At 41.6% G+C, this 27,354-nt stretch overlaps 1 protein-coding gene across 1 annotated transcript in view; it reads left to right on the top strand.

Annotated features, from left to right (window-relative positions):
• Nucleotides 1-7,358: 7,358 nt before the first annotated feature.
• KCNK5 (potassium two pore domain channel subfamily K member 5) overlaps nucleotides 7,359-27,354 on the top strand; it is a gene marked incomplete at its 5' end in the record, with an annotated part of 38,213 nt that continues 18,217 nt past the window's right edge. The window contains one exon of the mRNA XM_080341836.1: nucleotides 7,359-7,544. Within this exon, the coding sequence (XP_080197962.1) occupies nucleotides 7,359-7,544 (186 nt within the window). The remainder of the gene's footprint in view (nucleotides 7,545-27,354) is intronic.

Below are 27,354 nucleotides of genomic sequence, written 5' to 3'. Positions count from 1 at the left end.
GTGTCAATTATCAGCTCATTTAGTCAAAATTAAAGTTGCATTGTAATCTGTTTAGAATACACACACATTGGAATAACATACAACACAGTTAACATCAACTAGCAGGTTCTGGCCACTTCTGTTTAGTGAAAGCAGCATGTTTCTTCAACCTAGCTAAGGAAAATGATGTTTTCAGGAGGGCAGCGGCAGCCATCCCATGGTCTGTTGTACATGCAGTACAATAACTTCAGCAAAGCAGCCCAAGCCTGTCCATATGCTTGTGACACTAAAGCAGTAATGCAAGACTGTACACTCTGGACTATTTTTAGACTTATCTTGGAAGTGGCAGGGTGGAGAGTTGGTGGTGGTGGAGTTTCTGGAGGACACATTTCTGCACTCAAATCTGGGCTGCCATAATCACATCTCTCTGATTGGAATTAAGGGCTTCAGGCTTCTTGGTATATTGTCAGGACAACCTTGACTTGGGCAAAATGTTGCTGTTCCTCCTTCCCCTGTCAAAATTTCATCACAAAACATGATGATGCAAATTGCTTTATAGGATCATAGACACACCTTTTATTAACTCTGATTGTCACTGAGTTGCAAAAGATCGGGGGTGAGAGTAGGGAGTGAAGCAAGGGTAGAAGATGAGACAGATCTAAGAGCCAGGCTCCCTGACCTGGGGAATCTTTATTGTTACAAGTATCCCCAATCAGTGAGAGTTCTTGAGCAAAGGCTGCTGATCTGAGTGTTTGCAGATTGATCCTATTATTTGCATACGCTTCCTTGTTCCAAAGAAATCTTAAACACTTGCAAGGAAAACAATTTTCTGTCCTGACTGAAGCAATGCTATCTGCAGAGTTCACCCATCTCCTTGCTGACTCAATCTTTTAAAATAAATTAACTACCCATGTAGCTTTTATTTCCTCCTCCTCCCTTTTTCTCTTTCTCTCTTTGACAAAATAAATAACTAATATTGAAAGGCAATGAGTTGTGAAACCTCCAACGGCCTGCTAACCATTAGTTTCTATAACGCATGTTAGCAATGCAATATTCACTGGAGACCTCTGGCTGGCTCAGATGGTCCTCTTGAGTGAAAGAAGCAGCTGGGGATGTTCATCACTGTTTGGATGCCCGTAGAGAGCACCACATCACTTCATCTTGATGGGGTCAGTGGTCCTTTCCCCATCCCTTTTCTCTTCCTCTCCCCACCAACTGCTCCACAGATTTTTGCAGATGTTCCATTCACTCGCTGCTTCCTCAGTTTCTCCATACTTTTTTCCAGTTCTGAGGCCAAGAGGCCATTGGACAGAATGAAAAACAGAGGACTGCTGAGGTGCTACACAATATGAGGCAAAACTCCAGCATCTGACTTGCTTTACCACTTCAGTCATGGGTTATCTTGCAATTGACTGTACACTCCACACATATCTCTGAAAAGCCATTGAGAACCAAGAGCATGATGCTCACCATGAGACCAGGACCAGTGTAAGCTATAACTTGCAGGCAACTTTTATACTTTCAGCAGTGACAACACTCTAGCTGTTGACTGAAGCACTAGACCAGGTGGATTTTTTTCCTGATGCTCTTACTCAGTCATTTTTGTGCCAGGTTGCCTCCCTAGAGTCATATCTGCTAGTGACCTGGATTTGCTTGCTACTTCTACACCGGGTTTTGCCATGTGGGAGGCACCATTGGAAGAAAACAAACATGGTAATCCAAGTTCCCTCCAAACTCTCTTAATATCTACTGCTGATATTGGTCTAGGAGGGTACAAACCGTAAGTTAAAAGCCACAAACATCTCGCAAGCCCTTTGTTTAAAGGATAGCTGTGGGTGTTATGGCTCAGCCTTTGTTATCTTTTTTCCCAACAACCAAACAGGATGGAACAGGGACCACAAGGGACTAGGTAACAGGTGAAGGGGCTGTGGAGGTAGATTATGCCGGAACTCTCGTCTTCTTACCAAACTCCTTTAAGCATGCCTGAGGCACATGCCTGGAGACAGTGTGGACCAGGACCCTTCTTTCACTCCAGGGCACCAAGCACAAAAACAACTAGTATCCATGGCAAAAGTTCTTTGAAATTCATACTCCTTTAACTGCATGTAGCCAAATCTCTTGCTTGTTCAGTTGATCTTTTTTTCTCCCAGATAAGACCCAGTCTAACCTCACAAGCTCTTGCTGCAGGATTTAGAACAGGATAATAGATTATAAGAATACGATCTTTTTAAATGTTTGTAGGGTGTGTACCTGTCCTCATTTGTTATCCACAAGACTCTATTCACCCGAGGGAAAAAAAAAAGCTACATCAATCCTCCCTCTGCTTTTCCTCTGCCAAAATGCATGTGGTGACTTTGTTTCTATAAAGGGAAGAGGTAGGTGGGAAAATCTCTTCAGGCATGTTGACTAAAAAATGTGATCACTACACGTTGGGCATGGAAAGGAGCCCGATGTGGGTATGAGAACCGCCCCGTCACACACAAGGTCCTCCATTTCACAACCTGGCACACAGACATGCAGCTGTGCAACCCAGCTGGGAGATGGAGGAGGCCAACATCTCCATGAATTCTCTCATCACATTCAGGCAGACATCATAACACTGGAGAAGACTTTTGTGCTGCATGACAAGAGTTTGGTAAAAGTTAATTTAAACTGGTTCGAGAAACAAACCTCAGAGCAAAGTGCAGACATTCATCCATATTACTATACACAAGTAGAATTTAAGTCCTTCTTAATGACCCAAAATAAGACTCAACAGTGATGTTTTACATAACAAAATAACAGATCACTGCATTATTCACTGACTGTTACCATGGTGCTCAGCTAGCCTTGAGCTAGCTAAAACAGTAATGTGCTCTAGGTATCATAATGGTAAAACCCAGTCTGAGACTGACTTTTTTGTACAACTGTGTGCTGAACTGTCTAGATCATTGACATGGATGTCAGTGTGAAGGACTATCATAAGCATTTGGTACTACCAGTGTGCATCTGCAAGACTGAGACCACGGTGAAGCAGAAAGAGAAGGCCACAGCCTTTCTTTGTAAAATATTTTGAAGCAAACCGGGTTTCATCATTCTGTTCCGAAGATGTGACTGCTGCAGATGGCTGAGGAACAAGGCAATCAAGGAAATACATGCAGAAAAAAAATGTTGAAATACCTGGGCTTCCTGATGAAGACATTTCTCTTGAACACTGCAGGTATCTCAGTGAAAAACAGATGAACCAAATGCATATTTTTCCTTGAACGCATTACAGCCATTCCACACAGGTATTGTACTCATCACCAGTTATTCATTAAGCAGCATGACTAACATCTGTCATGTGGTGTTTGTTCACTCATTATCTGTCCATGGGTGAAGAAGTCTGTTGCAGTGGTATGCAGGTTGTTTCGGTAAAGGTTTTTATTCTTTTTATTATTATTGTTATTTACTATGTCTCACTGTACATTTAGGGCACAAAGTGTGCTATGTATACTTACTTCAAGAGGTATGAACAAACCCATGGAGAATTTTTGAACTTTCTACAAATGCCTCATATAAAATTCTGCACCATCTGCAGACCAGCCACACCTTTTCTGTACACACTGGACTGTACCAAAGACACAAAACTGCTTGTCACAACAGTACACCCCTCAACTTACTTAAAACCATACATGGCTAGATGTATAACACTTGAAGGCAAAGTTGGAGGTGTCCAAATTTCAATAGATAAAGTGAAAGATGCAGAGTTGACAGGCATCATTGAGAATAGAGCCATCAACCAGCCAAAAATAGGCTTCCAGCTGAAAAATGGCACAAGCTCATACTCAGTACAACAGTCTTTGCCACTACATGACAGGTCTTCTTTGCCCAAATAATGTCTTTTATTTGCTTCATCTAAAGCATTTTCTGACATTTATTCATTTATTTCAGGCTGTTCTAGGAAACATCTGTACAGCAAATGTGTCTTAAACATACAGCTTGGATGAAAGAGATTTCCTTTTGGACTGGACAGCCTGACATAATGACCTATGCAAATAATACAAATGATTGATATTTGTGGTATTGCTCACCACAGTGCTATCTGCTGTTTCTCCCCTGATTTTTTAAATTAGATTTAAAAGACTTTGAGTGAATAACCCCAGCCTTTTCATTAACTTAGCTAGCATGAAAAGCTGTGGGGCCTATGTGGCAGGTGCTGTGGGTTAACAATAGGGGTACTGTTTAATCCAAGGGAAACAGAGTAGAAAAGGGCCATGAATAAAAGGATATGGGATCTTTTATGGGGTCAGGAGAGGCATTTTGGATCAGGAGGTGCAAAGAGAGGCCAGCTACAGAAAACATTCCTTCCTGCCATGCTCACTTGGACAGTAGCATGAAATTATGCCTTGTAATTTGTTCTGCAAAAGACTAAGGAATCAAAGTGAAATACCTCAATGTGAGAAGTATGTTGATGCTCAGAGTATCACTTTTACTTGTAGGAGTAGTTGGCTATGGCTCCTTGGGGAATAAATTGTTCTTCAGGATGGTGTTCCTTACTAGGCTCACCTCTGAAACTCAAAGAAACACAAGGAGACAGCCCAACAAGTGCAATAGCATTTCAACACAGGGAAAAAAGGTATGTCATTTACAGGTTTGTTTGTTTTTAAACACTGACTGACTCAGTTACTGAGAGTGCCAATTATGCAATCAGTGCTTGGGAGTTTAGAGTGGAAAGTAGAAACGTTCGAAGTTACAAACAAACTTTATATAAAATGCCTGAAAGTGGTTTTGCTCTCATCTGTGCTGTGTAAATGTAATAGGTTCAGGGTCATGCGTGTCATTCCTTGTGCCTTTAAGGTAGTGTTTCAGTGGTATAAATGGGCCTTTAGTGACTCAGAGACAGATGGAGACGAGTACAGTTTCAAAACTTAATCAAATACCTTCTAGTTACGAATCACAGATGTTCAGGGTCAGGAACACACAAATGTGATATTGCTATAATGTGTCAGGCTACTGATACTGCTGTTGGAATAACCTAACCATTTGCAGGTGATTCTGAAGGTGTGAGAGCACCAAAAGGAAAATTATACCCTAGTTTGCCTATAGGAAGACTTCTTCCTCCATACTTTCAGTATTTACATACCTTACAGTTTTTAACTTTAATTTTAAATCAGTAAGTGAGGCAATGATGGATGGTCACATTATTTATTTATGTGGCCAATGACTTTTCAAGTTTTGCAAAGGTCTTGGGCCAAGTGATAACACCTGGGAATAACGTTCATGTGGTAATTATGTATCACGAAACTCTTTTTTTAATTAAAATGCTCTGCCTTACAACTTCATGAAACATCCTCCATTCATGCCTTAAAAAAAAAAAAAAAAAAAAAATTACTGTAGTTTCTGTAGAACACTTGTTATTTTTTAAAGTGTTTACTGTGATGCCTTCTACTCAATTGTTCCTCTAACACATAATTTTTTGTTGTTGTTGTGGGTTGGCGTTTTTGTTCGGGTTTTTTTTTTTTTTACTACTATGGTTTGGTAATACTTTTCTCGTCTTAACGTTTCCTTGATACAACTGGGGAATCCAATGCAAAGACAGTGATGCTGATCACATAACATGCTTGTGGATTTTGTAGTTTCTCCAGTCCTGCTTCTAGGCTGCCAGGAACCTCTTGCAGATGTATTTTCACTGAGCACTATACACGTTAGTAGGAAGGACTGCTTAAAGGCCATGTAATTTTCCGTGAGTGATCTCACATGAGCATCCATTGGGCGTGATTAAAGTTTTACAGATAGGTGTCTGGGTATCTCCTAACCAAGGCAGTTCCTTTGCCTTCCACATGCTCTCCCTTTTGTCTTCTTGTACTCTGTTGTGTACTTTCTACTTGTTTCTGTTCTCTCTCCCATTCTCCCTCCTACTGTTTTAACTATATCTGCATGAGAAATTTCAGCTGGCTCATCTCAGCCTTTTTGGTGTGTGGACTCCAACTGACATACCTATACATCCCAAAATCCTTAGTTTTGATGCAGTTGATATGGACAACCCTTTATTTTTTAGTGTTTTCTTCCTGGTGGGGGTGGGGAGCTGGAGAAAGCAGAAAATAAGTTATCCCCACAAAACCGGTATCTAAGAAGAACTATGTCCACACCATGAGCCCTTTGCTGGGGTGCATAACACATCACCTTAACCTGTCACTGACTTGTTCCTTCCCTGACCCATTTAACCTCATTTCCAGCCCCATTCATTCACATCAGCTGGGTTGCCTTACTTCTGCCTTGAAGTGTGAACATGGGAGAACATGTACTTGTGTACGGCCATAAGCCGCTCATGGGAAGGACCTCATGAACACTGCGAGCTCCAAGAGGGCTTCTGCCCAGATGGGGTTTTGAGCATCTTGTGGAAAATCACCAGCTGGGGTCTCTCCCTTGCTCCTAAACTTGCAGGCGTACGGGGTGTGCATTGGAACATTTCTTTCGTGTAGTTTGTGTGTTCAATAAATAAGGGAGATAACAGTTCCTGCTGTGAAGGATTTGTAACACACACATGTGGACAATATCTCGATGAAGAGGTGAAACCTGCTGCCAGCCCCCTCTTTTCCCCAGAGCTCCCGCTGGCTTTCCCGCTGCACGTCGCTGGAGCCGAGGAAGGCAGCTCTCGTTTCACAGCCTTCCCGTGCCCCAAACGAGAAAATCCGCTGAACCGGGCAGCACGAAGGAAAAAGGAAAATAAATTCGAGGGACGTGACCCCTTCTGCCCTTGACTCACGGAAAAATACGGAGGAGAGAACGCGGCTGTGGGCGCAGGGACCACCCCTGCTCGGGAGGAAAGAGCCCGGGGCCCCGCTCACCTCCGCGGCCCCACACCCGCCCGCAACGGCCGCGAGGGCAGGGCGGGAAGCGGGGAGGTCGCGGCCCCGCTCCCCTTCCCCCCGGTGGCCCCTCACGGGTGGGCGATGGCCAGACCCAGCCGCCGCTCTCCCGCCCTTCTGGAGCTGTCCGCCCCGCCACCGGGGCCGCGGGGTCGGCCCAGCCCGCGGCGGAGCCGGGAGCACCCCGGGGCGCCCCGCTGGCCTTTCCCCCCGCGGCAGCCCCGCATGCGCGGGAGGGTTGGGGAGGAAGCGGGAGGGCACCAAATTCAAATCGCTGCTGAGGAGGGAGGGGAGAAAACCGGGGGAAGGAGGCAGCCGGGGGGAGCGGAGCGGAGGAGGGAGGAAAGAGGAGGGAGTGGGAGGGGAGTGTGGAAGACTAAGGGAACGCGGCAGCGGCTGGGAGAGGAGGCACGGCGGCCGGCGGGGAAAGGCAGAGGTGTCAGGAGAAGGACAGGGCGGCTTCGGGCACCCACGGCTGCAGCGCGGGGCAGCTGCCCCAGCCCGCCCGCCGCGCTCCGCCCGCCCTCCTCCCGCCCGCCCGCCAGCACCATGGTGGACAGGGGCCCCTTACTGACTTCGGCCATCATCTTCTACCTGTCCATCGGGGCGGCGATCTTCGAGGTGCTGGAGGAGCCGCACTGGCGCTCGGCTACCGACGACTACAAGCGGCAGAAGACGGAGCTGCTCAAGCAGTTCCCTTGCCTGGGCCAAGAGGGGCTGGACAAGATCCTACAGGTACGGCGGGCGCCGCCGGGCCGGGGACCGGGGGGTGCCGGGCGGCGGCAGCAGCAGGTGCTGCCGGGCGCCTCGGAGCGGAAAAAACCGCGCCTGCGGGCGGGGTGAGCGCTGCGGGGCTGGGAAGCCATCGGCTCCCCGGGAAAACCTGGCCGGAGCTGCGTCCTCACAAAGCCCAGTGCCTAAAAACTGTCCCTCGAGCGGGAGCGCGGGAAAAGCTCTTAATAATTCCTAACTACTTAATGATAGAGTGATTAAGTGGGTCCGCGTTTCCTTCCCTTTCCCCCGCCGTGGTAAAGGAGCTCGGGGTTGATGTCGGTTTTAGCCGGCTGGTCCTAGGGGCTGGAGGACTCGGAGTGCGCTCCCGCAAGCCCGCCTGCCGCTGAGCGCAGGAGCCGTGAATGCGGCTCTTGTTTTAGCACCCGGGGTGGTTTCTTCTGCCTCAATGGATGTTGTGTTACAAGGAGGGAAAGGTGAAGCCGAGCTTCTTGATCCTCTTCTGCCTGGTCTGATTTCCTCCCCCCCCCCCCCCCTAATCCTTGTTTGTTTGTTTGTTTTGTAATTTTTCGTACCGAACACTCTCGTTGTGAGGAAAACGTGTCTGGGGGTCCGGGTCCCGGAAGTCAGTGGGGGTAACTGAGGGAAAGGCTGAATGGCTCACACCGAGGGATGCTCGCAACTCTTGTGCTGTTATTCTTGCTTTAAGAGAATGACTTCTTTCCAAGCCATGAAGAGCTGATAACTGCCCCATCTCGCTCATCTGGCAGAACATCTCTTCAGAACTAATTCTTAATTAACAGCATGTATTAAATCATAGAACGGTGTAAACTTGGTTAGTGCCTTTTTATGGATGCGCTATCCATTAAAACGTGGCAGCAAGCAATGGTGAACCATGAAAAATAGGCTGTCCAGGTATGTGGGGCTCCAGTGGTGATAAGGAGTTGTTTGGGACTTTATTTTAGAAATGTTTATATTGTCTCGATCTTCTGGTAATTGTGTTTTGATATTTTTTTTTAATTATTATTATTTTATTTTTAAATTCACTAAAAGTCTACTGAGATGCTAAAATACAGAAGACTGGGAAAATGGCTCATTAGTTCTATTGCTGTAATCAATTCTGTGCAAGCTTAGAAGAGGGTATGGTTGTTGATACTAGAAGTTTGTGGTCTAAATTCTCTCTCTTCAGTTGGTGGCTGTTTTCTGTCTGCATCAGATAGCAGAGCTCTCTGGTATTAGTGTCCTTGTTACCATCTTAGTATCCTATTAAATGTGTTTTTGTGGTATACAGTGGAACAAATGGGTGGATAAAGTCTTAAAACTATGAAGTGATGTTGGAAAATGAAAGACATACTATGTTCTTCAAGCATACTTTTGATGTTCAGGGAACTTACTGAAATATTACTCTAGATTATATGCCAAACCCGTTTTAACCTCCTCAAGAAAAAACCCTTATTTAGATTGACATGCGCATTAATCCTGTCATAGTTAACTTGTTTTGTTGTGTTGTTTGTCCCCCCTCCTACTCCCCCATGTTTCTTGTCACAAATAATCCTAAAGCTGCAGATTTTTTTTTTTTTCTCCTTAAATACAAAATTGCAATGAAAAAAATATTGGGCAGTTCATTAGAATGGACTGTATGATAGAGCACCCTGTGGAATGGGCATGGGCGCAGCAGCAGTGAGGCAAACTATGGCCAGATCAAAATACTTGGTTTGAGTATCTCTCCCCAGCACAATGTGGAGGGCCTTCCCTCTTTGGTGTGTCTGTTGGCTCCTAGTGATATGCTCATAGTTATGTGGTTTCAGTTTTGCCTCTGTACTACTTTCAATCTTACCTCGCTTTCCATGTCCAGTCTTGCTGGTCTGATGATCCCTCATAGATATTATGTTGTCGTCTTGAGCTCAGGTTAGCTAAAACGTAAGTCATACTTTGTGCTTATTTCACTCTTACTGGTAACTGGAAACTTGACTACTTCTTTCTTGAAGACTTGTAGTTTTGTTTCCTGTTGTTATTCAACTTTTAAGTGAGAAGTGATGAGAAGAAGAGGAGTGGCATTTCTTACAGAGGAGGATGGCAGGGTGAAATCTAGTCTAGCTGAAGCTACCTGTACTGGAGGGAGTCACATGAGGACTTTAGTATTTCATCCTGAGTAAGCTGTAAAGTATATCAGAAGTAGTCTTCATAGTTGTCCTTTCTCAACCACTCTCCACACTGCTTCTAGTGGGTTCTGCTGAATCTTTAAAACATTACTAACATCTGTTTTCTTTTGGCAAATCCTGGTCATCCTATATTAAACCTTCTAATTTATTCTCTTACAATATATCTAGAATGTTGTCTATTTGAAAACATGCATTTCCTCTCCCTCCAATCCCCAGCTCTGTTTAGTTCCTCTGAGTCTCTTCCTCTAGCCTCTTCCATGGACACCCTGCACTTGTTCTTGGGGTTTTACCCGATTTGACTCATTTCTCTGCTCTTGTCTCCTTTCTTTTTTTTCTTTTTTCTTTTTTTTCTTTTTTTTTTTAAAGTGGCCTTAAGTCTTCATCTTGGAACCTTTTCTCTTGCTCTGCTCACAGTTCCCACTGACACTCATGTCACTCTGCAGAATCACATTAAGCTTTGCTGTTACTTCAATGACATTCTTTTTAATATCCCCATTTAAAACATACTGGATAAAGCTCTTCAACAAACATCACCAACAGTGATTGTTAGTAAAGGGCAAGGTTGCCAGGAAACATTAAAGTTGAACTAACAATACCAATTTTGTTTCCAGAAACAGCCTGAAAGGTGACAAGGACTGACTAATTCAGGGACTGATCTCTGCTGCTCTTGTTCCTCACCCAGGTTAGCTCGTGTGTTCCTCTGAGCTTCATGTTAGCTGCAAGGGCGATGGAAACTGTGTGGGATGGCTACAAAGCTAGGTCTGTAGTGTGATCTTAAACACTTAAAGACAAGTAGGTTATCAGCACAGATTCTCAATTCTCTGTACCAATGTTTTAAGTGATTATTAAGTGAGCTGTATTAGGTCTAAATACTGTCTAAAGTTTATATTCTGTAATAAATATTTCACAATGCGTTACAGTAGAGATACACGGCAATAAATGCTTTCTGAAATATGTTTAACACACTTTCAGAAAACTCACAAGCTGAATATTGTAGGACATGCCAAAAATAAAGCGTTTTCCCCCAGTCCTAACTGAGAAATGCCTAAAAATAAACTTGTTTAAAAGCAGCTTTTAGAAGTCTATTGCGTGAAGAATCCATTTGCTTTTGATTAAGTACCATATTACTTACCATAATTGTTAAAGAAAGTACTTAAACTCTTATTGGACTAATGCTATGTAGACCCTGATTTTAAAGGTGACTCACTGTGGACAGTTCATGGGCTGGCTGCTACCTGCCCATGCTCTTCTGGGTAAAGCTGATTGCTCAAATGAAAATGTGGCTGAGATTCTTCACATGACAGTTTATGTTGGTCAACCCCCAAAGACACTCAACTATAACCATGTATTGACACAAGGAACTTCGTAATCTCTCCTCATAATGTACAGTTACCTTGGAATAGAAATGTCTCATAGCACTGTGGAATGTCTGCAAAAATAACCATTTTTAGTAGCAATGTAACTATGCTATATTTGTAATCATTATAGAATCTCAAAAGTAGTGTAACACCTCTGTCTGTTCATAAAAGTCTATGGCTTGTCCTTGCAACTTGCTGCTGTGACCTGAAGTGCTGGGACTCTTTAGAAAGGGGGAAAAGACAGTGATCCACAGTGATTACACCTTAGCTGACTTTGCTGTAGGAATGAATTTTGGAGACTGAAGCAAGTGTCAGGCAATTCAGCCATTCCCCTCTTCTCTAGTTCCTTACTTTTACTCTTTATTGCTCCATCCTTATTGTGAAACATCAGCTTAATGATAAAGGAGCTATTCACACAAGGAGGAGCCCTCTTGACCCTCATCTCACTATTCACATGAGCAAAGGTTTGCCAACACTGGGCCACATCTTATTTACTGGGAAATCTCTTGTAGTGGCCCACCACAGTCATAAAAAAACTAAATGCTTCCCATTGATAAGCATTAAGACTAGTGAAAAGGAAGGGAAGAATCTGAAGATGAGTGAAAATGGTTACTTTCAAAACAGCAATAAAAGGGAAAGAGAAACTGCTAGCTCTGTTTAGGAGAAGCAGACAAATATACTGAGTATGAGAACAAATAACTAAGGTCTTTATTTGAAAAGCATACAAAACTCCAAATAGGCCTGAGAGATAACTTTAGAAACCTAGATGTTTAGACTTAAAGCCCAGTGCTGTGAACAAACATTTAGAAGACTTAAAGAGAGCTTCTGCTGGAGTATACTTGGCACACAGGAGGTTTATGCTAAAGGAAATAACAGGTGGCTTAATAGTGGTTTCTCCTCTCTTTTTAAAGCCAGGATGTTTCCTCCACACAAATACCAACAGGTGCATTCATAAGATCTAGATTTGTGTGTGAGGATGCTGAAGTTTGCTTCTAGATTTGTTTATTCTTGGAGTTTGTCGGTTTAATTATGAAACTATTAAAATATGCTCCAATTCTGAGCATTGTTTTCCATTTTACTTCCAAGCTGCTACCTCAAGGTTTAAATCTATGTGCAATACTCCCAAGAGAGTTTCCAAATACAGTTTCCTTAAAAACTATTTTTTGGGGGTTTTTTGTTTTGGGGGTGTTTTTGGTGTGTTTTTGGTTGGTTTTTCTTTTTAAGGTAGGTTTTAAATGCTTTCTGTTAGTTCAACATGTAATAAAGAGATTGTTTTTTGCTTACACTGATTTGTTTTGCAGTGTAAAGTTAATAGGAGCCTATTTTTCATAATCTTTCCCTTTCCCTGTGTTCTTCGAGAGGTGCAGAAATAACAGTCTACACTACTAGGGTTTGTTGGATTGGCCTTTATCTTTTTGATTCCTTTTCTCTAAGGTATTGAAGATGGGAGAGACAAAGAGGAGACTGAATTCCTTAGCTGGAATTCCAGATGAGCTGTCCTTTTCAAGACTAAGACTTTTGCATGGGCCGAACAAATTAAAAGCTGAGCAGCTGTCAGAAAAGGACAAGTGGAAAATCTTTAACTGCAAAGTTGTTAACTACTCCATCTAATACCTCTCATATAAAAACTTGACTGTGCAAATTAAGTCTTATGCCTGAGAAATAGATATTGCTAGATTTTTCAGATAGATATTTTTAATTATGCACCTTCTAAGTTCAGCAGAGATGAATAGAGATTAAAATGTAGGACCACTGTCCACAGTTTTCTGTAGTATCTCAGACTATGAGTTATGGATATTGCCACTGCAGAATTAGGAGAAGAAAATTGAGGACAAGCAGTACTATGTTACTCCACAGCTGTTCTCTGTCTGTTTCTACATGCAAAATGAAATGTAGGCAGACATGGTTTTCTGTTGTGTGTTGGGTTTTTTTTTGGTTTGGTGTTTTTTTGGTTTTTGTGTTGGTTTTTTTTTTGTCTTGTTTAACCATTACATTGTTTAAACTTTCTTGGAACATAGTTAAACAAAGCTGACAGTGCATACACTGCAACTCTCTCTGCTGATGGAGCAATAGCAATCGATCAGAAGTTATAGTTTTCCTGCTATGGGTATTTCCTTTTTCCTGCTTAATCCTTGAGTGCTTGTAGTATGTTGTCCTTCTGTTACTTTAGGACTGAATGTTTGTATTACTTGCCATGTTACCTTCTGCTACTAGGTGTGTTTTCTGGCAAGCTCTGCTCTGGAGACTGTGGAACGCAAGAAGATTTCGCAGGTTATCAATAGCTTGTTGTCCCAATGTATCTTAGCACCTCTCCTTTGGTTCATACTGTACCTAAGGTTATTGCAAGACACCTTCTGTACCCAGTGAAGCTAAAGTGTAGTGATGACTTTGTACAGATTTCCTTTTTTTAAAAACAAATTGTTGTTTTTGCTATTCATACTGATTAAATAAAACAAATTGTTTTGCTTTTCTCGGGAGGCTGTTGACCTTCAGAACGATCACATTTCATGCTGGTACTGCAAGTAGATGTCAACAGAATAACATACAACCAAAACCAAACTGGATGACAAGTGGCAGTCAATAGTCCGATTACCCGTGGAGCAAGTGAGAATGGTTTTGCACTTCGTTGCAGTGAACCTGCTGATCACAGTACCTGTATCTGCAGGGATTTTACTTTGTGTTGACTCTGTATGATCCTATGGATTGAAGGCCTATGAGCAAGTAGTTACAGTTCTTGATGGAGTATGCCTTTAGGTTTTGTTTAGTCTAAAATGTGTTCAGCTCATAAGCTCTAAGTGTGCTCTGTAGTATGAAACAAAATCTGGCAACAGGGGACAACTGGGAGAGTTGCACTGTTCATCTAAATTAAAACACTGCTGTGGTCACACCTGAAGCTCCTTGTGGTGACTTCATCAGGAGAGCCACACTTAGAGGCATGCTGAAGTCCTAAAATATGGCATGCAGTACATACTCTCTATTTTTATTAGCTCTATTTATTGAAGGGATGGCTTAGGCTCAAAGGCATAACTCTATCTTCCTTTATTTCCTGTCTTCATTCTGACTTAGGTTCCTCAACATTGCTGCTGGTTCTAGTATTACTAGACCTCTTCTCTGAAACACTAGGTTCTTCAGCAGGGAACAAAAGATTAGCAGTTTGTTTTCTGTGTCCAGCCATCTTATTATGTCTTTGTATTAGTGTTCTTAGATATTACTGTTTAGTTATATACTTATGAACATTTTAATTGTAGGCAGGAGAGATCCCTCCTGGGCATGCCTTGCCCTAGCAGCTCTATTTACAGTCAAATCAGTAAGGAAGTTATGATTTCTTTTTTTTGGCATTGTGTTGTGTGAACTCTAGTGGATCAAAGGCACTGTTAGGTACAAAGTAGCTTCTGAAATGTTTCAACTCAAACCTTGTACACTGTTTTCTTAAGAGAAAGAAACATGAGTGATGAAAAGTAAGTAGGAAACTAATAATAGGTTGTATATCTTAGCCTCTGAATCTCAAATCAAGTTCCTTTTCTAACAATATGTGTATCTGTAGTATTTCTTGTGATGGATCTGTTTTTTTAATCCTTGTTGTGGGATCAGTTACTACATATCAGCCCATCTCTAGGACTATAGTTCTGCCTTAATGAAAAGCAAGATGCATATCATGATTGTGCAAACTGGCAAATACTAAATTGACTCTGTTCTGTGCCAGCATCTTACAAATATTGTGTAAGCAGGTTCCAGCTGCTGAGAAACAAAACCCAGACCTGTGTGTCTCTTTGGGGTTGCAACGAATGCAAAAAGCTTCTCAGTTGGAGCTCTCATAGATCTCTGAACTCTGGTCCTTCTTAAGAAACAAAGATGTCAGTTATTTAACATTCATTTGGACTCCAAAGTCAGTTGTTAGATTGTCAGATAATGGCAGCTAATGAGTGATAGCTAGTGGAACTTGGAAATAGTTGTACAAAGGGTTATGAGCGTCCTGAGGTAGAAAGCATAGTGAGATACGATACAGTATTTTTGATGGCTGGGCTAAGATGTCAAATTCATCAATGATGACTTCTGCTGCTCCTCTTTTCTATTCCCAACCCACTCCAAGGGAATAAAAAAACTTTGGAGAAAAGTTGCTCAAGAAACATGTGTGGTCCTTTGGTAGAGACACGGCAGCTGGAACTGCGTTTGTTCTGGCCTATGAGGGAGGTAAAGCTGATGAGTCTCCTCCAGGCAGCAAAGACACAGGAGATGTGTATGGAGCCAAGTAGAGGTACAAGGAAAAGGTATCTAGTCAGACTTACTGGTGGTACCAACTTCTCCCTTGGCTTCTCTTGCATCAGTCTGGCTGGAACCCTCCATGCTTAGCTGTTATAGTTGCCGCTAACCAGCTTCACAGACTGTAATGCAAATATTTTAAAATCAAGTTAAATCATTGACCTATGATAACTTGCCAGTTAAGTTAGAATTTCAACCTTCAGGCCTGTGTAAGTGGTGTGTACGTGACTGCAGAATGACAGCGGGCAGTTTTGTAATCAGCACTTGCCTTGTTGGTGCAAGGGCGTTTGAAGGGCACTGCTTTATGCTTAGAAAAATCACTCTTTCTTATTGGTATTAGTGCACTCTGAAAGATTTTCACCTGTGTCACTATCCATTTGCCCTTTAAACTTATTGTTTTTACAGCTTTTGGGGTGGAAGGCAAGAGAAACAAAAAGCTTTAAAGTTGTGTCTGTTGTAGGAGCGAAACCTATAGCTAACTTTGTGTCTTTCTGTCATCCATTACAGTAATACTAGATTTTCAAGGTAGTATCTTAGCTGGATTGTGACTGTAGGATAACCATGTTTTTTCATGAAGTTGTTACTTAGTCTCTGCAAGGTCCTAAAGCTGTCAACTTGACTAACGAAGTGAGTGTAGATCTCTTTGTCTTACATTTAAGAGAAGTAAAATATAGCTCACACCCTGAGAGTGTTTTATTTGCATGTGCTTTAAGAATGCTTGCTCAGCTCTGCTACAATTAGACAGTCAGTTATTTGACAGATGTCCCCACAGCTGGCTGCTTCTTGTTATTTCCTAGCAAAGTAACACTGCAATAAAGTAGTTTCACACTAGGCATTGACTAGGTGCTTTCAGCTGAATTCTGTACTTCTTAGGAAAAGTCTCACTTATTTGAAGTAACTGCAGCTTTTCTATGGTTTTGATGACTATCTGAGCATCTTGTATGCTGAGCGGCTTTTAAGGGTGAGTGTTCTTTGCTTGGCAGTGTGCAAGTGCTTCCTTTGTCTCAGCTTCTAAAAAAGTAAGAGATGTCTGTAGAACAGGGAGACATGGCAGTTGCAGGAAATTCAGGCTGGGAAGTAGAAGAGTTTAAGGAATAGAAGACAGCAACTGTAGTGCTTCTGCCAGCAGATCCCTCATCATTTTAATGCAGTAGCAAGGAGATAGCAAAGTGGTTTGGCTTTCATACATCCTCTGGGACATGATGTTTTTTGTCAAAGTTACTGACTGGAAGCTATCTTGGGAAGAAAGCCCCTCCTCCTATGTACTGTGTAATATAGTACTGAACATAATAAAATAGCAGAAGATTGTGTTCCAGTGTACATGTTGTGTGTGTGGTTTTTAACATTCTACTATTACTGCAAAAATGAGGTTTGTGTGTATGCTGACACAAGTGTGTTTAAGAGAGATTCTAATGCATACGCAGCTCTTACCAGCAAAGTGATGCTATTACCAGTCTAATTCACTCATCCAGTAGAAGAAACAAGGTAGACTAGGCCAGATAGACTATGCTACCTTGGGCACTGAAATTGTGAAATGATTTCGTTTTCTGTTCTTGGAGAAGCAAGGAGAGGGGTCAGCAGAACTGCTATCTTGGACTTCAGAAGGGCAGACTTTGATCTGTTTAGGAGACTGTTTGGCAGAGTCTCTTGGGAGACAGTCCTGAAGGGCAAAGGAGGCCTGGAAGGCTAGTCACTCTTCAAGGAGGTAATCTTAGGGGTGCAGGAGGAGGCTGCACCTGTGTGCTGGAAGATGAGCCAGTGGGGAAGAAGGCCAGCCTGGCTGAATAGAGAGCTGTGGCTGGAATTCAGGAGTAAAAGGAGAATTTATAACCTTTGGAAGAAGGGCTAGGCAACTCAGGAGGACTATAAGAATGTTGTGAAGTTATGCAAGAGAAAATTGGAAGGGCCAAAGCTCAACTAGAGCTGAGCCGGGCTACTGCTGTCAAAGGGAACCAAAAATGCTCCTAGAAATACGTCAGCAACAAAAGGAGGGCTAAGGAGAATCTCCACCCTCTGGTGGATGCAGGAGGGAACATAGTGATGGAGGATGAGGGAAAGGCTGAGGTACTAAATGCCTTCTTTGTCTCAGTCTTTAATTGTAAGACCAGTTGTGCTCTAGGTACCCAGCCCCCTGAGCCAAAAGACAGGGATGGGGAGCAGAATGAAGCCTCAATAATCCAAGGCTGGTGACCTGCTACATTAGGCACACAGAAGTCTATGGGACCAGATGGGATCCATCCATGGGCACTGAGGGAGCAGGCAGAGGTGATCACCAAGCCACTTTCCATTATTTCTTAGCAGTCTTGGCTAACCATGGAGGTCCCAGTTGACCAGAATTTGTCAAATGTGATGCCTTTCTACGAGAAGGCTCAGAAAGAAGATCCAGAAAATTACAGGCCTGTCAGTCTGACCTTAATGCAAGGATGATTATGGAACAGATCATCTGGAGTGCCATCACACAGCACATACAGGACAACCAAGCGATCAGGCCCAGTCAGCATGGGTTTATGAAAGGCAGGTCCTGCCTGACCAACCTGATCTTCTTCTATGACACAGTGACCTGCTTAGTGGATGAGGGAAAGGCTGTGGATGTTGTGTACTTAGACTTAAGTAAAGCCTTTGAAACTGTTTCCCACAGCATTCTTCTGGAGAAGCTGGCAGCTCACAGCCTGGATAGGCATACTGTTTGCTGGGTAAAGAACTGGCCAGATGGCAGGGTCTAAAGAGTTGTGGGAAATGGAGACAAATCCAGTGGTGTTCCCCAGGGCTCAGTATTGGGGCCAGTTCTGTTTAATCTCTTGATCAATGATCTGGCCAAGGGGATTGAGTGCACCCTTAGTAAGTCTGCAGATGACACGAAGTTGGGTGGGAGTGTTGATCTGCTGGAGGGTAGGAAGGCTCTACAGAGAGATCTGGACCAGCTGGATTGATGGACTGAGGCCAGTTATTTGAGGTTCAACAAGGCCAAGTCCTGCACTTGGATCACAACAACCCCAAGCAGTGCTACAGGCTCAGAGAAGAGTGGCTGGAAAGCTGCCTGGCAGAGAGGGATCTGGGGGTGTTGATCAACAGCTGGCTGAACATGAGCCAGTAGTGTGTCCAGGTGGCCAAGGAGTCCAGTAGCGTCCTGGCTTGTTTCAGTAATAGTGTGACCAGCAGGACTAGAGAAGTGATTGTTCCCCTGTATTCAGTGCTGGTGAGGCCACATCTCAAATCCTGTGTTCACTTTTGGGCCTCTCACTACAAGAAAGACATTGAGGTGCTGGAGTGAGTTTGGAGGACAACAAAGCTGATGAGGTGTCTGAAGCCCAAGTCCAATGAGGAGCAGCTGAGGGAACTGGAGATGTTTAGCCCTGAGAAAAGAAGGCTGAGGGGTGACCTCACTGTCTACAACTACCTGAAAGGAGGTTGTAGCATGGAGGGTGTTGGTCTCTTCTTCTGAGTAGCAAGTGATAGAACAAGAGGAGATGGCCTCAAGTTGTGCCAGGGGTGGTTTAGATTGGATATTAGGCAAAGTTTCTTCACGGAAAGGATTGTCAGGCATTGGCCCAGGGAAGTGGTGGAGTCACCATCCCTGAAGGTGTTTAAAGATGTGTAGATGAGGTTCTTAGGGGCATGGTTTAGTGCCAGAGTTAGGTGAATGGTTGGACTTGATGATCTTGTGGGTCTTTTCCAACCAAAATTATTCTATGATTCTCAGTTATGCTATTACAGGTCTGAGAGCGTCTAGAATAGACTGCTCCCAGCACACTTTTTCTACTTACTAATTGCACTTCTTTCTATCCTGCCATAACTGTGCCAGCAAATCTCTGTCTATATTCAAAAACATTTGTCCAGAGCAGCCTCCTCTCTTTCCCTAATCCTCCTCAAAGATCAGTCTTGAGCTAATATAGTGTTGAAGGGATGTCTAGTGAGTAATATAACAAAATTTTAGTTCAGGTTAAGCCCTGAATAAAGCAAGTATGTAGTAATAGAAATCTCAAAGCTAATAGCGTTTCTGTGGCAGGCCTTTCCCCTTTGTTACTCCTCTTAACATAAGACTGTCACCTTGTTATTCATGCAAAGCATCCTGGACATATTGGCACTGGAAGCCTGCCTTGCTTTGCTTCCTTCATCTGCTTTCTGATGGACTGACACAGGGAGAGAGACTAGCATGGTTGAGATTATGTAAAATTTTGGTTGACCTTGGACACCTTGTTTGTTTGTCTTAACAAGGTGAGTTAGTAAAGGTTCTACCCCAAAGAGTTAATAGCCAACACTATGACTTTTCTTACTCCTTTTGTGCCATTCAAAAGTCTATTTGGTTAAAAATGTAGTTACACTTAGTATTCTGCTCCACCCAAGTCTGATTGCTTTTAGTTTTGGCTCATTGATTTGATGGTCTTTGAACAGAAAAGATTTTTATTCTAGCATTTGTAAGCTCACTGAACCGTCAAACAAGTTACAGTTGTTTTACCAGGACCTGTTTTTTGGGGGGTAGGTTGGTTGTTTGGGGTTTGTTGGTTTGTTTTTTGTTTGTTTGTTTTTTAATTTGTTTCTCTTTAAGACATGTTGTAAATTAGAAAGTGTGATATGTGATGCTACTAGCATGCTTTCGCAGCAGCTTCTAGTTTGCCTGCAGAGAAGCAAGACCCCTAATGTTTTACTGAAATTTGGGGATGAAATACAAAAAAGTTTGTGAAACCAAAAGCCTATTAACATTTTGGTCGTAGCTACTAAGAAACAAATTCCAAACAGTCTTTAGGGTGTTCTAACAGAGTGACTTTCAGTAAATTTGCTAATCTGAAGCGTGTTTTTATGCATAGCTATAAATGGGACAGAGCATAATATGCTTCTTAATGCAATGCTACTTCATGCTGCAATTCATTCACTGAGTTGAAAAGCTTATTTAGGCCTCTGTAAGCCAAGATGTCAGGCTTGGATCACCTGTGTTTTGACTTGTCCTAATGAACCTCACTTATACACTGAAAGCATGGGGGCAGAGAGGAAGCTTCATTTTGAACTCAGCTTCCCCTTTTACTTCTGTATAGTATCAAGGCTTTTCTGTCCAAATATTCCATTTTGTACCATTTTAGGGTTCGGTGGAAATCTGTAAAGATTAACTAGGTTGCTGCTCCAGGTCTTGAGGACTTGTTTGAATAAGGGGGAAAAAAAATGCAACACTGTGAGGATATGGTCCAATCCCTTCTCATCTAGTAAATTCATCTCAGTAAACTGTTTTTATTGACAGTAGGATTGTTTTGATTTAATTTAAATCTACTTAAGTCAATTGCAGCTAAACTGAAATATTTTGGAAACTCAGGCTGCTGCATGGGTTAGCATCTGCTTATGCAATTGGTACCAACTCTGTTGCAATAGTCTCATATAAACAGTACTTGGTTCTAACCCTGCCTAATATAGGTCACCAACTGGTGTGAGGACTTGATTAAACTCTTGACTCTTCTGCTTCCACTCTCTTATCTCTAAAATGGAGACAACAGCATTTTCCAAAGCCCTTTTAAAGGGGAGTTGGCCACATTAGTCACCATGTATGTATTCCGATAGGAAGGAAGCCTAATATGGTATTATAGATTATTCCAACTTCTTCATTTCAGCTGATGCAATGTAAAAGTTGTTGAAATACTTTTTCTTTTAAACCAAGGTGAATTGTGTTATAAGCAAATTGACGTAGAAGCCCTCAAAAATAATTAAGCTGTATTAATGAAAGCTATGAAATCATCTGATACGTTTTATATCTGACTGAAAGTAATCAGAGGCCAAAGAAAAGTTGGGGCACTCAGCATCTGCAGAACAGCTGCAGTTCTCATGCAGCAGTAACCTTTAGTTAATTTGTCTTCAAAATATGTCTATGTGGAACTTGGGAAAGTGAAGAGGAAACAGTTCTATAATTGCATTAATCACAAGAACAAGGGAATGCTGGTAAAGCACTGAACGTGCTTTTCATCAAAATATTTTATTAACTAGTTCATTAAACTGGAATCTAGTCCTGAAATTAGTAAGGGAAAAAAATCCATATCAACTGTTAAATTCTGTAGTCATGATCTGTCAAAGAAGCCAGCTGCCTTTTCAAAACTGTTGGTGTTTGCGACCGTTGCACACAAGTGGAAAGGAGAAATAAAGTTAAGCAGCATTAGTTCATTCAAGCATCTGCAAGTATCACAAGTAGGTAAGCTGCAGTGTTCAATTCTGAAATGACAAAATTGTTCCAGTTAACTTATTTGCTGAATTATGAGTTTCACTTATTATTTAACTCTGCAGAGAGCCACAAAAGGGAAATAACCTTGTTGATCTCTTTCCATTAATATCGCTCACATTGTTTGTCCTATGAATTATGACTTATAGGAAAATTAACTGTCCATGCTATACATCATACACAGGCAAGTCTTAAACAGCGTATGCTGTAAAAATATTGACATGCCTCCAAGAGGTTAATATCCCTACAGATTAGAACTTTTTTTCCAGAGGAAACAGTAACACGTATTTGTACTGGAGAATAGAAGTAGAGCTCCATTTGTTCAAATTATTGCGTTTTTGGTTTTGTTTTTTTTTTTTTTAATGGGCTCTTACCACCTAAGTCTCAATTGAATTCCTGTTTCATCCTAAAAAATAAACTATTTCAAAACTTGTGGGTTTACTGCAAAATTAATTCATTGTGTCATTACAATAGTTTACCTTTGGTTGCCTTTTTCACACATCTGGACTGGGAGGTCACTAATAAAGAATGCTGTTTGCTAGTTGTTATGGCAAAAGGAAGGTTAGCAGCAGGACAGCAAGGGTTGGTAGTGAGGTGAAACTTAATCATTGAACCATAATGGTTCAGTTTGCTGAAAAACCTCAAAATTCACCATAGTAGCAGCTTATGACTGCCTGATTTCTGATTAGTGGCTTTAAGTTCTTCTGTGTTTTTTCTTAGCCGTTTGATTGCATGCTTAATTTAATTTCTAAGAAAGAAAACTGCCGATGTAGCCACGAGAGAGCTCATTATCACACACTCAAGGTACAGAAACAGCAATAAATATTTCCGAAGGCTTGACTAGTGAGAGCTTTTCTGTCAAATCAAGTGGCCTTAACTTGCCTTGGTAAGGAAGAAGGAGCACGTGCTTAGGTCCAACCTTGTCTGGGCTGAATATCCTTCTGTGGCACTATTCTTGAATTTACTGTGGAAAACTGAAGCCTCAGACTTGAAGCATTCATTTCAGTGGAGGTGGTTTGGGAAAGCAATGGGGAGTTTCCATGAGAATGGAGAAAAAGGCAAAACACAGGACTTGTTGGAGACCATAAAATCAATAAGCATTATCCAAATCTCAGCTGGGCAGAGTACAACAGGTTTCCACAAACACACATGTATACAATGTGAGGACTTTTTAGAAAATGTTTGTGTCCGTTGGCTGAAAATTTCCAATACTGCCGATTTTTAAAATACTGTTTTGTAAAATAAAGGTTTATGATGGAAAGCTGCAAGGATAAATGCAACTCTTGCTTTTTACAAAACAAAAGAACAAAGACCTACCTTTCCTCACTCCTCCCCTGCCCAGTTGTGTAGTGTTTCTGCTGCAATCCTTGATTAGTGTTCTGTTTCCATTATCAGCTGGAATATTTTCATGCAAAATTTGTTTAATCTGAAGAGGATAGCTCTTGTGTTATGTCTTTAGCTGTAGACATAACAGCCATCTGTAAACCTTCAGTAGAATAGCACTTTGTACAAGTAACAAATGCAAATTATCATTATAAAATCACTAATCTTGACTTGTACTTCTCTTAAATCTAGCCTTAAGATGAGGCTTCACAAAATCAGTAGGGCAATGTGTCCACTTTGTAGAACCACTTGTGTACTCAGTAAAGGAAATGACATGTATTTTATGGTGTTTGAGCCTTACTGAAAGACCCTTTTAAACTCCTGCTAAAAGTCTGCCAGGAAAAAATATAAATCAAGCTGGTGCTGCAAAAGTTTGTGTTCTATTTATCAGTACAGTTGTTTCTGTCCAAGTAATCTGTTTTACTCTTAGGATTTCTCTTGCTTGCTCTGCATCTTGTCAGTCCTTGAGGAAGAAGTCCTGAATGCCTTTTCATGGTGCCACAGAAAATAGTGAAATTCTGTACTTTTTCTCACAACTTCTGTCTGAAGAACTCCTTCTCTCTTACTAAGAGGATTTTTCTATAGTAATATGCTCCCAGATGCATTATAATTGTAACAAGGATTTCAGGTCCAAAAATCTTACCTGTTACACCACATTGTAGAAATACTTGCATTAAACTAAACCAGTCACTGTTAAGCTGGATATTGGTTTAGACAGGGAGGTTCATCTACATTACCATGATGAATGCCATAATTAAAAACTATTGCACAGGTTGAGAACCTGTTTTAATTTACAGCATGGATTTCAGTCATGCTCAGTGTTTTGTTCTGGGTTTTGGATTAAATGTCTTTTGTTTGTGGTCTTGTGTTGTAGTTTCTGATGTAGTACAAAGGAAAGCGATGCTATTCCGTCTCGGCCTTTATTTTTGCAGTACAAGTTGCTTTGGCTGACTCGTAGTAGTCTCCTCATTTTTCTAGCTCTTGCTGCATCTGTTCCCATTTCTTGAAGGCCGATGACCACAATTGCAGAAATTGCACCAGCTGAGTTGAATTTCACCAATGCTTTGCAGAATGACAGGAAAGGGATTTCAGGCATCTAGCTTTTGTTTTTATTGATGTGCTTTTGCTGTTGAGATGACTGGACTGATGAGATGTAATGACATAATGTAGGTTATGACAGCACTTTTATGTCAGAGAATGGGAAAGGAGAGGTAGAATAAATTGTAGTGGTTGACTAGGAGATATTAAAGCTGACTTTAAAAATACACAATTTGTTCTTCATTAAGATATGCTATCCTTGAAACTAAAGCAGTAATGATTTAGTGTACAATTGGCCAGGAGTGTTTACAGGTCTCTCAAATAGCTGAGCAATAAATGTTTGAAAAAGGTGTTTGCATGTTGAAGGCATGTCAAAGTCTATAATGCCACCAGATTTATAAGGTGCCCAAGAGCATGGGTAATATGAATGAAAGGTCTGGTGCTATCTTTGCTGATGTCTGAAATTATGCCAGTAAATGACTTTAAAAGATACAGCCAGTGTGGCAGCTGACTGCTCTGTCATTACTTTTCTTAAGCTTACGGCACTGCCGGGGCTTATCACAACCCACGTGCTACCTGTATAAGACCTTATCTTATCTAAATAAAATTGATGACAAAACCTATATTGCTTTCAAGGGCAATAAGATCCAGTCTTGAGATACAGAATTTCTGGAACTCTCCTCCTACTTCAGGCTAGTTGACAGGGTGATTCAGTTCACAGTGTAGACTGAAGGAGGAAGTTAGGGAAAGTAGGAAAATTTTGAGCTGTATTTTGCTGGTCTGCTCTCTTGTGGAAGGATATAATTCAAGTCACTCAGATGTTTTTTCCAGTGGTTCTCTTCTACAGGCAGGCATCTTCTGTTGTTTAATCAACACCCTTTCCTAGAACTACTGTTTTCTATTAATTTTCAGATACTGCAAAAGTTGGGAAGCCAGGAGGGTTAAGTGGTGCATTTGTTCCCCGCCCACTTGTTTGTCCCAGAGGAGATAATTCCGTCCAAATAGTGATTATTTCCCAGGATATTTTCCATTAACTTTAAAACTTTCAGCCCTTGTTCTCCATGCCAAAGGACAAATAGAAGAAAAAAAACAAGTGCACTTGCATCTGGGGAAGCAACATGTCCTCAGGCAAGCTCTCTCTATTAGATTTATTACTCAGCTGTAACTTTCCATGCAAAACTCAAAAATACCAATAGGTTTTGTGAAGCTTGTGTTCACCCTGGTGGGAATGAAGAGGTGATGGTGCTAGTTACCAATACCAATTGATAGGTAATCTTGCAGTACATTACAGCAATGCTAAGATTGTTTCTCCAAGTAGAAGCAAACCAAAGCCTTGTTGTAGCTAGAGTAGAAGTCATTGCAGTGATCAGCCTTTACATTTGCATGAGCTACTAAAATGGTCAGCATGTGAATCCCTGGGTTTAATTGAGGGAAGGAGGCAAGGGGAGGGAAGAGAGAAAAATATTCGATGTATCTAATGGTGACAGTATAGAAGTGCCCAAGATATTTATCATTGCTTCTTCTGTATCCTGTTTCATACTGCTCACGCTTTTTCTAATTTTGAACATCTTTCAAACAGGGAATAGCTGGCACAATTATTTACCTTTTCCATCCCGAAACAATAATATGGAATTAATTTGGCTGTAGACTCACAAATTGTTTCAACTGGACTGTGTCTTCAGGCCTCCAGACTCATAAATATTAGCCACAATTAACTTTGTACTTGCTTCAACCTGAGAGACTCATAAAAAGATTGCTCTTTATATCTCCTCTTAATTCATGATTTATTGTGTGGCCTTCAGATAACAAGCTAAAACCAGGGTAGAGCATGCATCTTCCTATTTTGCATGTAAAAACCTTTCCCCTGTTCTTGTCTCTGGCTGATTAGAGCTATTTCTGGCTAATAAATTGGGAGATTGTGCCTGAAGAGCATGATTTGTTCTGCCTGATACAGGTTAATTAGCAGATTGCCTTTCTAAAGGATCATTTAGTCTGGTTAAATTTTAATTGAAAAACAAGAAAACAAATAAGCACTTAAAAGAATGAAATAACAAGTGTTCCTGTCTGTGACAAATGTGCATTCTCTGCTCTGGTTCTTTTTGCCAGCTGGGAATTACAGAGTAAAAGAACCCAGCGGCAAGAAGCCTGTAGTACTGTCTTCAGTGAGAACACCCTCCACACGTTAAACAAATTATCTTTGCTCTTCACGGGGTTGTCAGCATCAGAAGTTGTGCATTAAGAAAGCTTGATGCTTGATCACTGTGACAAATTTTAGTTTTCTAATACTGTTCCCACACACGTTGCCCTTGCAAAAAGGTAAATGAAACCCAGGAGAAAAAAAACCTGAAGTGCCCGGACTTCTTCAAGTTTTCACTCTGTTCCTTTTGAGACTCAGTCACTGAAGAACTTCCTGCATTGTTTAACATGCATCGTCAGTGGAGTGTTAAGATATTGATGCCGGAGGGGGGGAAGTGCTGTCATCACTGCTTGGAAAAGGTGGGGAAGAACTCCTTTCCACTTAGAACAGTTAAGAAGGTCTTTTCTGTAAGGTCTGGATGAATTTTTTGGCCATTAGCCTAAAAAAGGTAGGGATCTGTGATGGTATTATCTCTTCAGTTTTATTTTATGATGGCATTGCAGCCAAACCAAATGTTTTTGAAAAACTTTGCTCACGATATTTTTGGAAAGTCCTGGACTCTATATGCAGTAGTACGCTAACCCATAGCAGGGATGCTCTTATTTAAATCCTCTCTGTATATACAGGTTATTCAGGGACTGGGTAGTGTGACTTTTTTTAAAAAAAGCTAATGTGATATAACTTTAGGTGCAAATAGGAATTAATTGGTTTATCTAAAAAACTATCTCTTTTGCAGGGATATCTCTGAGCTCACTGTTGAGCCATTCCAGTTCGCTTTAGGGTATTTCTGAGTTCTTCCTCAGTTCTAAGAAGCAACTATATAAACCTCAAGCTTCCTCAGAACTACCCTAAATAGCGAATATTTTCCAGTGTGAAAGTATGTATGTAGGGTTAAGATGTGAATGCTTTCTGGTTCCTCTTCAAGCTCAGTCATGTTCTTCAAAGGACATACACAGGCTTTCTTTACAGCAGAATGATACAGATATTTAGTTGCGTATCTTTCCTCTGCTGAAGACAGTTTCTGTGTTTCTATGCATTTTGTATTATCTTGTATGCCTAACTGTACTTAGTGCTATGATCTTCAGGTGTTCTTACTAGATAACCTGTTGTGCTTTCCTGGCTAATCAGTAAATTTAAAGGAATCTGCAGCTCTTATCCGTGGCTTTCTTTGTAGCGTATACTTAATTACTTTCACTGGAATCTGGTTTCAAAGTCCAGTACAAGACAATGTATTCCACTCTGTGCTTTCTCCATCTGATAAAACTAGCAAGGCTGCTTTAAA

Source organism: Nesoenas mayeri (genome assembly GCF_963082525.1).
Source record: "Nesoenas mayeri genome assembly, chromosome: 3".
Lineage (NCBI taxonomy): Eukaryota > Metazoa > Chordata > Aves > Columbiformes > Columbidae > Nesoenas > Nesoenas mayeri.
This window is presented reverse-complemented; position numbering and strand designations above follow the sequence as displayed.